General features: G+C 56.4%; 1 protein-coding gene across 7 annotated transcripts in view; it reads left to right on the top strand.

Annotated features, from left to right (window-relative positions):
- GRM4 (glutamate metabotropic receptor 4) overlaps positions 1 to 16,950 on the top strand; it is a 125,241-nt gene that overhangs the window by 36,513 nt on the left and 71,778 nt on the right. Inside the window, exon 1 of one of the 7 annotated variants that reach the window (XM_017853655.1) lies at positions 387 to 568. The exons of 5 other annotated variants lie outside the window; for them this stretch is intronic. In XM_017853655.1, the coding sequence (XP_017709144.1) occupies positions 521 to 568 (48 nt within the window). In that variant the 5' untranslated portion in view covers positions 387 to 520. Of the gene's footprint in view, positions 1 to 386; positions 574 to 16,950 lie in introns of those variants that run through there. One more of the 7 variants, XM_017853656.1, reaches the window with a different exon arrangement.

Genomic DNA, 16,950 nt, shown 5'->3' on the forward strand with positions numbered 1-16,950 from the left:
GGGGTGTGTAGGGATGCTCAGTGTACCTGTGTGCCTGAGTGACCTTGCCTGTCTCAGAGCCCTGGCTCCTGGAAGGGCTGGATCCTGGCGTGTGTGTGTGTATGTGTGTGTGTGTGTGTATGTGTGGTCTGTGTATGTCTCCTCCTCCCTGGCCCCTGCTGCTGTCAGCTGATACCCAGATGCATGAGACGGATTGTCTAGAGCTGCCCCCAGCCTTGGGGAGACTGAGGGTGCCCATGGGGAGCCCTGTCTCTGCTTGGCTCCTTGTAGTCTGTGGGGCACAGGGTTCCCCTGGAGAGAGGCTGTCCCTTGTGGGCTCTGACTGTCACTCCCAACCTGCCCTGGGGGGAACTTCCTGCTGTCTCCTCACCTCCAGGCCTGAGCTGGAGGAAGGCTGGGCAGAGGAGAGCTGCCAGGCAAGACAGATGGCCTGCAGCCTGGGCCAGGGAGGGGCACCACTTTGATCTCTGATGCCTTGGGGACTCTCGGGCTGCAGGTGCTACCAGCCCAGCACCCAGGCATGGCGGGGACGCTGAGGCAGACACATGCTCCAGGAGAGACGTGTCATGTAAGGTGGGGCTGAGAAGGGGTATGGTAAGGGGGCAGGGAGCGGGGCTGCTGCGGCTGAGATGTTCAGCAACAACCTCTCTGATAATGTGACGTTGGATTAGAGATGTGAATGGTGTGAAGGAGGACATTCTGTGGAAAAGCCCAGTTGGCAGAGGGCACTGCACACGCAAACGCTGTGAGGCTGGCCATGCTTAGGGTGCTTGGGGACTGTCGCAGGAGGCCAGTGTGGCCAGGTCGGTGGGGGAGTGGGGCTGGTAAGAGCAGAGGTAAGTGAGGCAGTGGAGCCGACGCAGGGCCAAGGCTTTCCTTCAATGTGGAGGGCTTGGAACAGCAAGTGGGTTTTTTTTTGGTGGTTGTTTTTGAGACAGGGTCTTGCTCCTTCACCCAGGCTGGAGTGCAGTGGCGCAGTCATGGCTCACTGTGGCCTCAACCTCCTGAGCTCAAGCGATCCTCCTACCTCAGCTTCCCGAGTAGCTGGAGCTATAGTTGTTCTCTACCATGCCTGGCTAATTTTAAATTTTTGGTGGAGACAGTCTTGCTGTATTGCCCAGGTTGGTCTTGAACTCCTGGGCTCAAGCAATCTGCCCGCTTCAGCCTCCCAAGGGACACCATGGTTTAAGTGACGGTTGTGCCTGAACATGTGACCCACTGTGTCCCACATGTGTCCGTGTGCACATGTGTGGACCTAGACCACCAAGGGAAGGGGAGCAGGCTGCTGGGGAGGTGTACATGGAACAGAGAGTCAAAGAGCCTTGGCGGTCCTTCCAGCTGAGGGCACAGGCAGGGTCTCCATGGCTCCAGAGAACTCGGAACCACATGAAAGTGACAGGGAGGCAGACTTCAGCTCGGTATCCTGAAAGCCTGGCAGCCGCAGGTGCTGGAATTGACTACTGTGTAGACTGGTGAGCTGCCTGTCGCAGGAGACAGGTGAGCAGAAGCCAGAGGCCCCAGTCAAGGATACCATAGGGGGTAATCCTGCCCTCCACAGTTAAGAGTCTATGGTTAAAGGCCCCCTTCCAGGAGACATGGGTGGGTTTGAACAGAAATCCGCTTTTGAGACTGGGCAGCAGGCATTGTGGAGGTCTTGGAGGACTGGGCAGGGCTTTAGGCCCCTCTTTGAATGTACTCTGCAGATGCCCACTGTCTGCTGGTACCCGGGAGGCCTGGCTGTGCCTGCTGACTGGGGTGGCAGGCCTCTCTGCAGGCTGTGCTCCAGAGGCAGCCCCTGCTCCAGAGGCAGCCCCTGCAGGGACCCAATGAGGCCTGGGTTGGTGGTGGCAGAGCTTTGCCAACCTTCCACCTTTTATGAAGATTCTGGGGCAGGGGCCTGAGTGGGTGGGACAGGGTGGGAAGGGCTAAGATCGACGAGGGGTTGGCATTAGTGGGCCTGGGCTTCAATCAGCTGCTGGCAGCTGAGGACAGCAACTTCTCTCTAGTCCCCAGGTCCTCACCCTGAGTGGCGGGTAATAATTCCTACTGGGAAGGGCTGCTATAGGGGTGGCACGAAGGGAGATGACGGTGGAAAGCACTGTCACAGGTGGGTCCCTGGAGCAGACCTGAGTGAGGGTTGCAGGTACTCTACCTGAGAGGGGACCTCGAGGTGCACCGGTACAAGAGGGGAGGTGAGAGGGAGGGATGGGGGGGCTGGTGCTAGTGCCTTCGTGAGCAGAAGACCTTGGTGGGCAGCCAGGAGATGGCGGAAGCAGATCCTCCATACAGGGCAGGGGCTGCCCTGTTCTCTGCCACGTCCCAGCACCTGGCACACTGTGGGCACTGAACTGGACATTGGAAGGTCTCTGCAGGCGTGGAGGGAAGTAGAAGGGCTGTGGGAGGGGCCCACCCCAAATCAGGTCTGCCATCCTTCCAGAGAAGCTGGGAGGTTTTATTTCTGGGCTGAGGATCATAGGAGGCAGCCACAACAGAGCCAGAGGGTCGCAGGTGATTCCATCCAATCCTTATTTCTCTGTGGAGGCAGCATAGTGTGATGGCAGGCAGAGCCCGTCTGTGAGGGTTCAAGCCCCGGCTCAGCCACTTACCAGCTGAGTATCTCTGGGCAAGTCCCCTCAGCAGTGCACTGGGCTAGGCACTAGCAGCTCTGTCTGCAACAGGTTTCTGGTGAGGCATAAATAAATTAATGCATAAGCAGTGTTAAGAGCAAAGCTTGACACATCATAAGTGCTTGAGAGCTTTTAACTCTTATTATAGTGGCTGTTAGGATTATTCGATGAGAAACCTGGGGCACAGGAAGGAGGACCGGCTGCTTTGAGGTCATGCGGTGAGTTAGAATTCAGGTCTTCCCATCGTGGCAAGCTCACGGAGCTGCGGAGTGTGGCAATGGCAGAGGTGGGGCAGGGTGGCCTTCTTCTCCTGCTCTGGGCTGGGTCCCTGCCCCTCCTCACCCTGCCTGTGCCGCAGAGGTAGCTAGAGAACCCACAGCACCCCTATTTTCTTGAAAGAATGGGCTTGGCCCAGAGGGGAACCATGCAGCTGGCCTTGGAGAACTTGTTAGCCTTGTCTCCTGGCTCCAGGCCCTTGTGTTTTTGGTGTGCTCAGTGTCTAGGCAAGGGCTTGTCAACTGTTTGTCACAGGGAGGAGACACCCAGGAGCCAGAGGGTTTGAGGGAGGGTCATATTTCTCTCCATCTCCATAGACACCCCGGTCCAGGCTGCTGTCTCCTCTCACCTGGACCACTGCAATGGCCTCCCGCTGGTATCCAGGGCCCATCCTGCCCATCATGCTATGTCTCCCATCCTCTGTTTTGGCCTCTCAGTTTCTTGAACCTGCCATGGGCCCTTGGCCACAGGGCCTTTGTACCTGCTGCACCTTCTGTCTGGCATGTGCTTCCCTCCCCTCTTCACCTGGGTTTTGCCTACCTGTCTTCCAGATGTCAGCCAAATGCCGCCTCCTCAGGGGAGCCCTCCATTGCTACGCTGACCAGATCCAGGACCTTGTTCCAGGCTCTCATCCCCACCGCCTCTCGGACATCACGATTTTGTGTGTGTTGGTGTGTGGGTCTGGTGGGAGGCCAGCTCTCCTGCTGGACTCAGTTTCACGAGCTCACAGCTTTGTCTGCTTTTGCTTACTGTGGCCTCCTGGTGCTTGCCGTGGTGCCAGGAGCATAGAGGTGCTCAGGAGGTATATTCTGAATGTGTCCATCATGGGGTGGAGCCATATTGCCTCCCCCCTTGCCAGGTGCTAGAGGGAGTGGAAGGTTACCATGAGTACCTGTATATGGGCCCCTTCCTGCGGGCACCACCAGAGATCAGGTCAGAGCCAGGGGCTGCCAGTGTCCAAGGACAGCCGTGGGAGGCAGCCAGGAATCGGGTAAAGATCCTTTGGGATCCTTCTCACCCCTGGCTTCGGAGATACCCCCTGCAGGCTGAGTGCTCAGCAGCCAGCTCTGCCCCAGGGCCATTGAGGCCGTGCTGGGCGGAGGGAGGGGCCAGCCTCCAGGCGCCTGTGTTCTTGGCTGAATTGCTGGCTGCTTGGCCCATCCATTCCTCAGCTGCCTTATCCACACCAGACCAGGAGTTTCCAAATTCTCTTTGGAAGCAGAAAATTTCCCCCAGCAGAATCTTGAAGAAACCTGATGATGAGAAGCAGGTGAAAGCCGACCATTGCTCAGGCTCACCTGTTTGTAGTTGTCATTAATATTTATTTGCAGAACCTGCAAGATGGCGGTGTGGGTGCCAGGCACTGTCCTAAGTCCCGGGGCTCTAACAGTGAGCAAGGCAGATCTATCCCCTGCCCTCAGGGCGCTGATGTGCCAGCGAGAGGCAGACATTCCTCACTAGATGCGTGAATGAAAGGTGTGGTGTTGCAGGAAGTAGTGTGTGGAAACAGCCAGTGCAAAGGCCCTGAGGTGGGCTCCTGCCTGTTCCGGAACAACATGGATGTTGGAATGTCTGGAGCAGGGTGAGTGACGGGGAGGGTGGCAGGAAGGGAGGCCAGGGGGCTAATGGTGCAGGTCATGTAGAGGCTTTGGGAGCCATTGAAAGACTGCGGTTTTTACTCTATGAGAAGGGAGCCTCTTTTCTTTCTTTCTTCCTTTCTTCCTTCCTTTCCTTCCCTTCCTNGAGATGGAGTCTCGCTCTGTTGCCCAGGCTGGAGTGCAGTGGCCGGATCTCAGCTCACTGCAAGCTCTGCCTCCCGGGTTCATGCCATTCTCCTGCCTCAGCCTCCCGAGTAGCTGGGACTACAGGCGCCGCCACCTCGCCCGGCTAGTTTTTGTATTTTTTTAGTAGAGACGGGGTTTCACCGTGTTAGCCAGGATGGTCTCGATCTCCTGACCTCGTGATCCGCCCGTCTCGGCCTCCCAAAGTGCTGGGATTACAGGCGTGAGCCACCGCGCCCGGCTGGGATCCTCTTAAAGATAGGAGCCCTGTGGTGTCACTCGGGTTTTAATTGGGTTCCTCTAGCTGCCAGGTGGGAGTGCACTGTGCATGTGTGTGGGAATGGCAAGTGTGGGAGGCAGGAGACCAGTAGGAGGCTAAGGGCCCTGTTGTGATAGCCCAGCCAGAGATGCTGGAGCTGTGGACCTGGGCGGTCCTGATGGAGGAGGTGAGTCGTGGTTGGATTTTGGATCTCTTTTCAAGTACAGCCAACAATATTTGCTGATAAATCAGGTTTGGGATGTGTGAGAAAAAGACTCAAGGACTTTGTCAACACTCTGGCCTGCACAGCTGGAAGGCAGAGTAGCAGTTACCTGGCGGGGAAGGACTTTGAACCTGCTGAGTTTGGGACACCCATTGGATAGCCCAGGGGAGCAGCAGCTGGATGGGAGCCTGGAGCTCAGGGGTGCATGCTCTGTCTCCTCTCCTGCCGTGGTGAGATCTGGTGAACCCCTGAGAGGGCAATCCCAGGCCCCAGCGAGTGAGTGGAGAGGCAGACAGAGGGAAGGGAGCGCTGAGCCCTGGGGGCCACCAGGGTCAGATCAGGGACAAGAGGCAGGACAAGCAAAGGAAGCTGAGAGGAAGGAGGGGACCAGGAGTGTCAGGAGTGGGATCACCAAGCAAGGAAGGGACTACCCGGGTCAAATACTGCAGTGGGGCCAAGTGCAATGAGGACTGGCATTGGGGAGAGGGGACTGAGCATCCCCAGCCGCAGCTCAGCACCCCCAGCCTGGCCGGTCGGCTAGCCTTGCCTGCATCTTCCTTCCGAGCTGGTTTTTGGCCCCCCTCCCAGGGGTCAGGCTCCCTTTCCCCAGTGGAAGCCCCCAGAGCCCCAGGAGGGCCTTCTCTCTGCCAGCCTGGGGCTGCCAGCCTGGCCCTGGCCTGACTGTGATATAAATTATGGGGAAAGATGGTGATGTGACTTTTATTGGCTCATGTGTTCAATAATGGTAATACATCCCATTATATCATATTATATTAATATAGCGCAATATATTACACACAGCACTGCACATTAACTTGACTCGAGAGCACACTGGGCAGACACCATGGTTAATTTTCTCAGCCTAGCCACGCCCCGTTGCCGGCACTCAGTGCTCCTGGTGATGCGGTCATCAGGACATGGGGTGCAGTTACGGACACCCCAGGCGCCACACTGAGGTTTTCCCAGACCCACCCCTGCCTGTGTGAGGATTGTCGGCTTTTGGAGAAGGGGCTTTCGGATATTGTTTCTCCCACCTTGTGGAGGCCCCTCTGTCCTTACCCGTGAGTGCAGCAGTGGTCATCTAATTAAGCCCCCATTGAACAGATGCAGAAACTGAGGCTCATAGATGTGAAGTGGTGCCCAAGGGATGTGGTGGGGAAAGACCTGCAACAGGGACTCTCAGCTCCCCATCCAGGCTGCTTCCTGGGTGCGGGGATGGTGTAGGCAAAGGGCAAGAGGCTGGGAATGGACACGCAGTGTGTGCCAGGTGGGGAGGGAGCAGGGGGTGAGAGGGCTCAGGGGCTGGGGCCAGACAGACCTGGGTTCAAATCTCATTTTGCCACTTGCTGTGTCATCCTGTTTCCATGTATTCTTGGGCCTCCGTTTCCTCATCTGAAAAATGAAGGTAATAAGTAGTGTTCGCTTCATGGGATTATTGTGTGAGGGAGAAGTGAATAATCCACATGAAGTGCTTGGCACAGAGTAGGTGCTCGTTAGCCAACAGTCCTGTTATGATGACATGAACACTCCAGTAGCCTCGTGCTGCTGCGGCCTCCCACCCACTGGCAAGGATGCCTGGCCCTGGCCTAGCCCGCTCCGTGTCCCCAGCCCTGGGGAAGCCCGCCCTGCCCCACCCTCAGCCTGGCCCCTTTGGGTCCCGCAGCCTCCCTGGGCTGCTCCCAGCTCTCCCTGCCCCTTGGACATTTGGGTGTGACCTAGGGTCAGCATTGCCTGTGTCCTGGCCCACAGACAGCACCGTGGCACAGAGGAAGCCCGGCTTGCCATTGGGTGGGCCTGTGTGTGAGCCCGGGCACGTTCCTCAGCTTCGGAGGGGCAGCTTCTCATCTGAGGATCGGGCTCCAGCTTCCTACCTTGGGGCCGTGGTGAGGGTTACCAAGCGAGGCTGTGCATGAGCCTCTGCCGCACCTCCTGTGTGTGAGAGAGGTGCATGGCTGGCTCTGAACGTCTGGGCCAATTCCTCCCCTCTCCCCAGGCTTCTGTAACACCCATTCTCCCTCGGGACCCTCACAGTGCCTGACACATGCCAGTCTCTCACCATGGTGCCTGTGGACAGATGAGGAGACTGAGGCTCACAAAGGAGGTGACTTGCCCAAGGTCACCCAGCGAGGCAGCTTCATACCTCTGAAAGTTGGACTTTGAGCCCTCCTTGGAAAAGGGGGCATGGCTGTGCCCCTTGGGGCTCCTGGATGGGCCTCTGCCCTGCCCACCTGGGCTCCTCCTGGCCTCCCCCGACAGATCACTGTTGACAAGGTTACCGAGTCAGCATGTAAAACCTGCAAACGTGAGTGTAATTTATTGATCTACATTTCGCCTATAAAATAGGACAAGTGCTGATTTGAGGATCGTGTTTGCTCTCCCTCGTCTGCCACCTCCGCCCGCTCTCTCGCTCTCTCGGGCGCTCTTATCTGCGGCCCTGCCTCTGAGCCTGCATCGAGCCGCCTCCTTTGTCAGCCCCACCCAGGCTCTCCACTCCATGCCCTCTATTCTTCTCCAGCTTCCATGGCTTATCGGGACCCTCTTTTTTCCTGGGCTCCTAAGAAAACATAATGTTTAAAAGGGTGAGACAAGGGACTGAATAAAGCGCTTTCTGGGGAAATATTTGTTCAAAGGCCTGTTGCCTGCGTCTGTCTGGTTCTCTCCTGGAAAACATAATTCTGAACAGGCCTGGAAATTAATCCAAGTGTCCGCTTGTTCTCCTGATAAGAGGCTGGGCAGAACCCGGGGATGGGGAGACAGAGGTGTCATGGGGCAGCTTCCCAGCATTTGCTTCTGGGGGTGTCAGTGGGGGACACAGTATGACAGGTCCCAGGAGGTGAGGGATGCCAGAGGGAGGGTCCTGCCTGAACCCAAGAGGGAGGAAGGAGACCTCAGAGCACCTTCTGTGTGCTGGGCACTGCCGTGGGTGGCCCACTTACTGCAGAGTGACGCCACTGGCTTGCCCAGGTGCAGCGTCAGACCATGTGAGAATTGGAGCTGCTGACCAGCTCTGTGACCTTGGCAAGGCCCTGAGGCTTTGGGCCTCGGCTTCCTCACCGGCTGAAGGCACTTCAGCACTGAGGTGCTTGTCTCATGGGCTGGCTGTGCAGAGGGAATGAGGTGTCCCCTTTTTTCAATGAACGCCTGTCCTGTGCCAGGTGTCTGAAGACACAGTGGGGGAATAACATGAAGCCCCAGGCTGATGTTTTGGAGGGAGATGGATACTAAATGAATTAAGTAAGGAAATATAGTGTGTTAGTAGGTGATCATTGTGCAGAAAATCAGAGCAGAGGAGGTGAAGGTGGGGTGCAGGGGAGGGAGGTGGGAGTGGTCAGGGAAGGCCTGCCTGAGAAGAAGACATTTGAGCAAAGTCTTGAAGTGAGGGATGAGAGGGGGCGAGCCACATGCATATCTGGGGGAAGAGCATTCAGGCAGCGGAACAGCCAGTGCAAAGGCCCCGAGGCTAAGTGTGCTTGGAGAGTTCGAGGCACAGTAAGGAGGCTGGCGTGACTGGAGCTGAGTCAGTGAGGCCAAGCTGGGAGTGGTTGGAGATGAGATCAGAGGTGTTGAGCATGAAAATGCTTTGTTAAAATGTTGCGGGTAATTCTGACGGACTGCTCTGAGCTGAGCCGTAAAGGGCATTTTATTAGCACCTGGCAGGGGCTCCCAAAGGAAGGCTGGTGTGTGAATTTTGCAGGAAGCGGGGAGGCCTGTTATTGCTCCTGTCCCCTGCACACCTTAAATGCCCCAGTCCTTCCCGCTGGCTGCAAGATGGTGCAAACTCTTCCCAAGCTATTTCCCCATGATGGTGCCAAGAGAAAAAAGAGGACCCTTGGGACTTCAGGGCCATGCTGTAGGGGTGGAGGACAGGTAAGGATCCTAGTGAGGGACCCTGACCTGGCCACTAGGCACAGGTGGCAGTGGTGGTCCACAAGTCCTGGCCATACCCTTGGCCTCCGCGAGAGAAGTCAGGGGCCACGAGATCACTCTCTGGCAGCCTCGTGTGGGGTTGGTGATCCTAATTAAAAGTTCAGATGCAAAAGGCTTGATGATGGAATTTCTAATTAAATCAATTTCATCTCTTCTGGGAGACAGGTTTGCATATAATAAGCATGAAATTGATAATTATGTATAGAAACTAGCTATTGCTCAAAGCAGAGCCATTTTACACAACTTTCCAGGGCTCCTGCCCGATGTTTTGTGTTGAAGACGAGTGGGCCACTTCAGCCCTTAATTTGACAGCCAGGAGTGGAGGTGGGGGCTCAGCAAGGAGAGGAAGCAGGGCTAGTCTCCCGGCTGCTGCCCTGAGGATCCTGCCCCACAAGATGGGGGCGGCCTTCTCACTAGAGGCTGCAGCGTCACCCTCAGATTCACAGTGTATGTGTGTAGATGTTGCATGTGTGTGTGCAAATGCATATGCATGTGTAGGCTCACCGTGTACAGAGGAGACAGGTTTTACCTGACAGTTAGCAGCATGGAGTCTGCAGCTAGTCCGAGTTCAAATCCTGGCTCAGCCACTCACTAGCTGTGTGAGCTTGGGCAAGTGACTTAACATCTCTGTACCTCAGTTTCAGAAAAATGGGGAGAATAAGAAGGCCCACCTCATAGTGCTATTATTAGATTGAAGGTGTTAGGGTGCATGAAGCTACTTAGGACGGTTCTTGGCACATAGTAAGCACCCGATAAGTGTTAGCTCTCATGATGATGAGGATTGCATGTATGCGTATGAATTTAATTCAATACAATTCTGCCCAAACCAGCCTGTGATGAGTGTGAACTTGACACATCCAGGGCCTTGAGGTGGAGATAAATAAGAGTCATTCCCAGCTCTCCCAGAGCTGGAGCCTAATGTTTACCATTCCTTGGGTCTGTCAGCATAGGCGAGGTGATGCTGCCATAACAAACAACCCTCAAAGCTCCGTGGCTTAAAATAGCATCAGCTTAACTCTTGCTGTGTTCTCTGGGGGTTGGCTAGGCACTCTGCTCCGGGACCCAGGCTGGGCTGGAACATTGCTCAGGGACCCATTGCTTACAGTAGCAGAGGAAATGTATACCCTGTAGGTCTCAGGACTGCAGTTCAGTGCTGTGGGACAGAAGCGATGGGCATGCTCTGCTCTCAGCTCATTGTCCACAACTTTTCAGGTGGCCCCAAGAAGGCAGAGATCTTGAAATGCTTGGCTGATGGCTCTTGCCCAGCACCCAGCATGAGTTCTGTGTGTATTCATTCACTATCGATTGTCTCTCCCACTTGGATGTCAGTTCCAGGAAGGCAGGGATCATGCAGAGTACTCAGTGGGTGCTCAGTAAACCTGGTCAAGTGAGTGAATTAATGAATGAGCAGACAGAGCTTTGGAGGAGCATGGGTGGATTCTGGGAGAGCGTATGGGGGGAGGCTGGTGGCCACAGGAGCAGCTGAGGCAAAGGGACCGCATGGGCCTCATGGCCAGTTCTACTGTCTTTGATGATAGTGCCTGCAGCCTAGGACACTCTGACGTGCACTCTCCATCACAGAGGGGAAACTGCAGGTCACGGTGTGATAGGAAGGGGGCTGTATCGTGGGGGGCATAGGTTACAGGGGCAGAGAAGGGCCAGAGCAACCCTGGAACTGGGCAGAGGGGCGGTCCATCTCCAGGCCGGGGGGAGGAGCAGAGCAAGGGAGGCCAAGGGCCCTGGGGTGGCAACTGCAGCTTCCTCAGCTACCAGGAAAAAGGCCGAGTCCGGGCTGGTCCAGGGTGGGCCCTCGCAGACTGATCAGTTGCACTGGGGCATAGGCCGGCCGGCCAGGGCCAGACAGGGGCACAGGGTCAGGTCCCAAGTGACTGGATGCTCAGGGCAGGAGTTGGCAGCTGGTCTGCGTCCACAGAGCAGAGGAATTGATCTGATTAATGAGGGCGTCAAGTCCTGAGGTGAGTGCCTAGGCAGGCCTGATTCGAATTCCTGGAGGGTCTGTGGGGAAGGGGCTGGTGTTCCCCAGATGGCTCTGGCGGGTGTCAGGGAAGGTGGCATTGAAGGGGAAGGGCCCCAGTGTGTGTCCCTGGAGGAGTTGCTGGGGTAAGGACAGATAGTCTCCCGATCTGGGGCCTATCCTGCTACTTCCAAAGACCACCCAGTTGTGCCCACTCAGTCCTCTGCCCAGGTGCCCCCCGCCATTTCCTAGCCTAGGCCTTGTTCTTTGGTCACTGGGGTCAGGACAGCTCCATGGAGGGCATGGGTGTGTGAGGCCTCCGTGGGGCTGTCCCAAGTTGTCTGGGTTACTCTAACCTTCTGCTCCTGAACCCAGTGGTGTGCATCAGCGATGGGCCTGGTCAGGGCTGAAGGCTGGGGACAGCTGGCGTCCTCTCCGTGTGCTGGCCCCACCCTACTCCCTCTGCTGCCTCCCTGTACCCCCTGCTGGTCCCCACTCTCTCTGTGACCACATATAATTGATCCCCAATGCTGTGAGTCTCCCGCAAAGTGCCTGCCACCCACCTCCCCTCCACCCCAAAGCCCCTATCCCAGATCAGGCAGCGTCAGCTACTGTCTGCAGTGCACTCCCCGCCTCCTCCTGGACTGCCAGGCCTGCCTCTCTAGACTCTTCCCCTGCAGGCTGAGGGCCATTCTGACCACCTGTACCCCTGCCCAGGCTCCCTCCACAGCTCCCCTGGCTCCCAGGAAAGTCCCGCCCTCCTTAGCAGGGCCTGGGAAGCCCCTGTGGCTGGGCCTCTGTGCACAGCCAGCCTGGCCCCCAGGTCCTGCCACTGTTCCCCTCACCCTGTGGCTCTTCCCTTGCCCGTGGGAGACTGGGGGGAATCTTTGTTCTCCCAGCCACAAGTCTGACTCCCCCAACTAGGCTGATTCTCTGAGTGTTATTTAAATTTGTGTCCCCAGCACCTGGCCAGAGGGATGCTCAGGTGCTCTGTGAAGGGGAGCCCTACTGAGTGTGCAGGTGAGACCCGCTCCCAGCCTGCAGATGGAGGGAGGAAGGAAAGGGCAGCTGGCAACCCCTCCTCTTGCACCTCTGGCCGCCCCGCCCCAATCTCTGCAGCTAAGGCCCTGTGGGGGAGGCTGCACCACTCAGGCCCCTGAGGAGTCAGGGTGGGGGATGTTGCAGGCAAGGCCCTTGGAAGCTGGCACTCTCCTCCTCTTTCTCTGAACCACACGTTCCTGTCCACCACAGCTTTCATGTACCTAAAAGCATCACTAGCTTTTATCTGTGAAGCAAACAGCTGATGCTGAGAGCCTGGCGGTGGAGGGCCTAAAGCAGCCAGGATCAGAAGGGCAAGGAGCATGCAGCCAAGCCTGGGGCTTGTGCCGGCCTGCGCAGGCTCCCCTGCTCCCTGGGCGATAGGGGCTGTGCCGGCCAGGTGGGGATCTTAAGGTCTGCCTGGGTCTTGGCTGGGCCTAGGCTGGTGGCCAGAGGTGGCTGCACGATCCCAGACTCAATCTGTGGTGGCGTGGCCTGGCCTGTGGGTGGGACAGAAAAAGCAGAGTCAGCAGGTAGGGTGGGGCAGAGCTGGAGGCCTGCAGGGTGTGCCCAGGAGGGTGGAAACAGGGGCCCGAGCAGCTCAGTCGGCACCTTGTTTCTGACATCTCCTGATGGCAATACTCAGAGGACACTATCATCTTTCCAGGCCTCAGCTTCCTCATCTACAAAATGGGCACAATGATCCTAGCCCTGCCTTTCTCTCTAATAAGAATATCTAGCATTCGCCCAGGGCCCCCATGCGCCCGGCCTGTTCTAAGCACTTTTTGTGTATTTGCTGATGCAGTCCTTTCTGTTGTGATTGTGATGACTTTATGGGGAGGAAACTAAGGCCCAGAGAGTTCACTGGATTGCCTAAGGTTGCACAGTTGGATAGTGAAGCTGGGTCACAGCCCCAGGCAGGGTAGCTCTGATGGGTGCTGGACACTTACATGCTGTGCCACGCATTACGGCAGAGGAGGAAAGGCAAGGTGCTTTTAACAGAAAAGGTCACAGGAAGAGGAGTGTGGGTTTTGTCAGGTAGCCCCTGGGGTGTCTGTGGTGATGGCCCTGGACATCTGGTCACTTGACTTGGGGCATACGAGGCCTTGTGGGGGTTGTGGTGGGGATTTCAATCCTAACTGAGTCGAACAGTCTTGAACAAAGCTCCAGCCTTCAGAGACCCTGAGTACTGTGCTCCGGGTGGGCACTGAGACGCTGGACACATTCCCTGCCCTCCAGCATCCTTGTTCCACCTTTGGATGGCGTGGGATGTGGACCAGTTGCCCTCAGTGGATTTTCAGATGCTGCGGTTCTGGGAACCAGTTACCCAGAGCTGGAGCTGTCGCGTTCTGGGTCACTGCCTGTGTGCTAGCCGGTATCAGCATGCCTGGGCTGGTTGTGTGAGGCTGCTGGCTGGGCCTGGGGCAGCCCGAGGGCAGATCCAGGCACTAAACACATGTGTGTGCCTGGATACACACATGCACACATGCTCACACACACAGGCATGCACACATGTTCACACACAGGCATACACACATGCTCACACACACACAGGCATGCACACATGCTCACACACACAGGCATGCACCATGATCACACACAGGCATACACACATGCTCACACACACACAGGCATGCACACATGCTCACACACACAGGCATGCACCATGATCACACACACACACATACACACAGGCATGCACCCTGATTTCACACACACACACAGGCATGCACCATGATCACACACACACAGGCATACACACATGCTCACACACACAGGCATGCACCATGATCACATACAGGCATACACACATGCACACACACACACAGGCATGCACACACGCTAACACATACAGGCATGCACCATGATCACATACACATACACACACACAGGCATGCACCATGCTCTCACACACACACACACAGGCATGCACCATGATCACATACACATACACACACAGGCATGCACCATGATCTCACACACACACACACACACACACACACAGGCATGCACCATGATCTCACACACACACACACACACACAGGCATGCACCATGATCTCACACACACACACAGGCATGCACCATGATCTACACATACACACACACAGGCATGCACCATGATCTCATACACACACACACAGGCATGCACCATGATCACACACACACACACACACACACACACAGGCATGCACCATGATCTCACACACACACACACACACACAGGCATGCACCATGATCTCACACACACACACAGGCATGCACCATGATCTCACACACACACACACACACAGGCATGCACACATGGCCTTTGCACTGGCTGCTCCCTTGGCCTGAAACACCTTGGCCTCAAATACCCCTCCCTGCTGGGGTCCTGACAAAGACATCGCCCTGTAACCGAGGTCTCTCCTGGCCACTCTGCAACACTCAACTGTTACTTTCCTTTCTTTTTTTTCCTCACTCCTTATCCCCATCTAACAGACTCAGAAGCTTATGATGCACCTCTGCATGACCTGCCTTCGTCTAGATTGGAGCCCACTGAAGGCAGTTGTCCATAGTCCATCCCCAGCCCTCAGAACTATGCCTGGAGGCCGTGGGTGCTCCATGCCTCTTTGTAGGAGGAATACATGAATGAATGTGCAGGGCACCCATGTGCTCAGGACACATGCTATAGCCCATGCGCCCACGTGCATGTGTGTATGCGCGCACACACACTCAGATGTACTTGAAATCCATCTTCATTGTTGCTTAAGTTCGGAAGCAGCTTTTGTCTTTCCTCATGTGGCATGGACCTCCTTGTCACTCTAGAAGCCAGAGACAGGGGAAGAGGGAGAGAGGTTTCTTCATGCATCCTCCCACCCCTCAGTCACTCACCCCTTACCTCAGCCGAGGCTCTCCTGGGTGGCGGCTGCAGGCACACTGTGTGTCACTCCAGGGGGCCGTACAACCTACCCCTCATCAGGGGGCCCAGACGGTGGAGCACTTTTTGCACAAACACTTTCTGCCATCTCTGCTGGTGTCTCCCAGGATGCAGTGGGTATTGACTAGTGTTTGGGGGTGGGAAGAATCTAGTTCACCTCTGCATCTCTCCATGTGGCCTTGCCTGCACAGGGTGGGGTACTTAGAAGGCCTGTTGAATTGATGAGTAGGCAGAGAACAGTAACACAAGGAGGACATGCCTGGTGCCCTTGGAGCGGCCGCATTCAGTGCTGTGGAAGGCTAGGCCCCCTCTGAAGGATGAGGGCTCAGGGAGGGCTGCCTGGAGGAGGTGACATTTGAGTTGGGCCTTGATGAGCAGGGGGATTTGGATGTGGGAGATGAGGTCATGGGCTCTGGGGACAGAGGAAGATAGACAAAGAGGAAGGAGAAAGGGACAGACAGAGGGACCTAGAGCAGGATGCCTGTACTTGGTCGGGGGCTGCTGGAATCTGAGTTCTGACTCTTGCCCCATGAGGGTGTGACACAAGCTGCTGCGTCCCCAGCACCTGGAACAGTGCCCAGTGTACAGTAGGTGCTCAATGTGTTGGGTGAGGGAAGCAAAGGAGGCAGAGGGATGGAGCAGCTGGCACCGGGGCTGGCACCGCTGTCTCCCTCCCCTCCTGCTGCTGCTGTTGGGAGAGGAGAGGAGCGTTCTCTGAGGAGAATGTAAATTGCATGTCCCCCTCCTGCTTGGGCTGGGCTGCGGAGACAGTGGGAGTTGAAGAGACGTCAGAGCCCCACATGGGCCAGGTTGTCACAGTCACCTGCTTAGACGCAGACATGGCTCCCTGCCTGCCTGTGGCGGCCCCGACACCTCCTGCCCCCCATCCCTCCACTCCAGTTTGGGGTAAGAGAGCCTTGGAGAGCCCGATAGCATTCCCAGGATGTCCGTGTGACAATGACAATGACAACAATGAGACTATGGAGAGAGCGTGTGATGGGAGGAGGCCGGAAGAGAGGGAGAGTCCTAGGAGGTACAGTCAGAGAGAGGCAAGAGAAGGCGATTGCTGCCAGAGGAAGTTTAGCGGAGGAATGGCAGCTCCTCTAAGAGCTGACCCTCAGTGCTCACCTCCTGCCAGGTGCTGTTCTGAGTGCTTTGCCTGAATTCCTTCATGTGACCCTCACAGCCGTAGGAGACAGCTATTGTAATTATTCCCATTGTGCAGCTGAAGAAACTAAGGCCAGGGGAGGTGAAGTAACTTGCCCAAGTTTTTTTTCAGCTGGTGAGAGGCAGAGCTGGAATTTGAGTTTAAGCAGTGTAGCTCCCCAAATTCTGCTTGAAACTGTCTCCCTAGGAAGTGTGGGAGGGGCTGGAGCTGAGGAGGGAGGCAGTGGGGAGAGCAGACAGGAGAGGCTGGCAGGTGGACACATCACAGGAGGCTGGCTTATCCCCGGGATCCTGTTCAGGAGCCTGATTCCCTCACCCGCGTCTCAGGGTTGGGTTCTTGTTCCAGTGTCTCAGGAATTATTGGGGGAAGGTCAGGGGCCCCTCCTGGGCTCTTGAAATCAGGGGCCTGGGGCTCTTCTGCAGGCTGACATGCGTATCCTACAGGAGCACATGCTTGGCCTCCCACCCTCTGGGGAATGGAGTGTGTGCCGTGGGCTGGGGCCAGTGTGCCAGGGCCCCGCTCTGGATGTGGGCCAGGGTCTGAAGGCTTCTAACGAGATTGGCCCCACAGGGGATGCCCGGACATCCATCTGTCCATCCACTGCTCACCACCTGTGCTGAGCACCACCTGGGCCTAGACAGGAGCTTGGAAGGAGGAATAGGAATGAGTGAGAAGGAGCCACTTTATCTGGGGGGTCCTCTGTTTCCATCTGCTGCATGCTGTGAGGCCTGGGTTGAGCAAGTCCAGACACCTGAGTG

This window comes from Rhinopithecus bieti, unplaced genomic scaffold (assembly GCF_001698545.2).
Source record: "Rhinopithecus bieti isolate Rb0 unplaced genomic scaffold, ASM169854v2 scaffold_36553, whole genome shotgun sequence".
Classification (NCBI taxonomy): domain Eukaryota; kingdom Metazoa; phylum Chordata; class Mammalia; order Primates; family Cercopithecidae; genus Rhinopithecus; species Rhinopithecus bieti.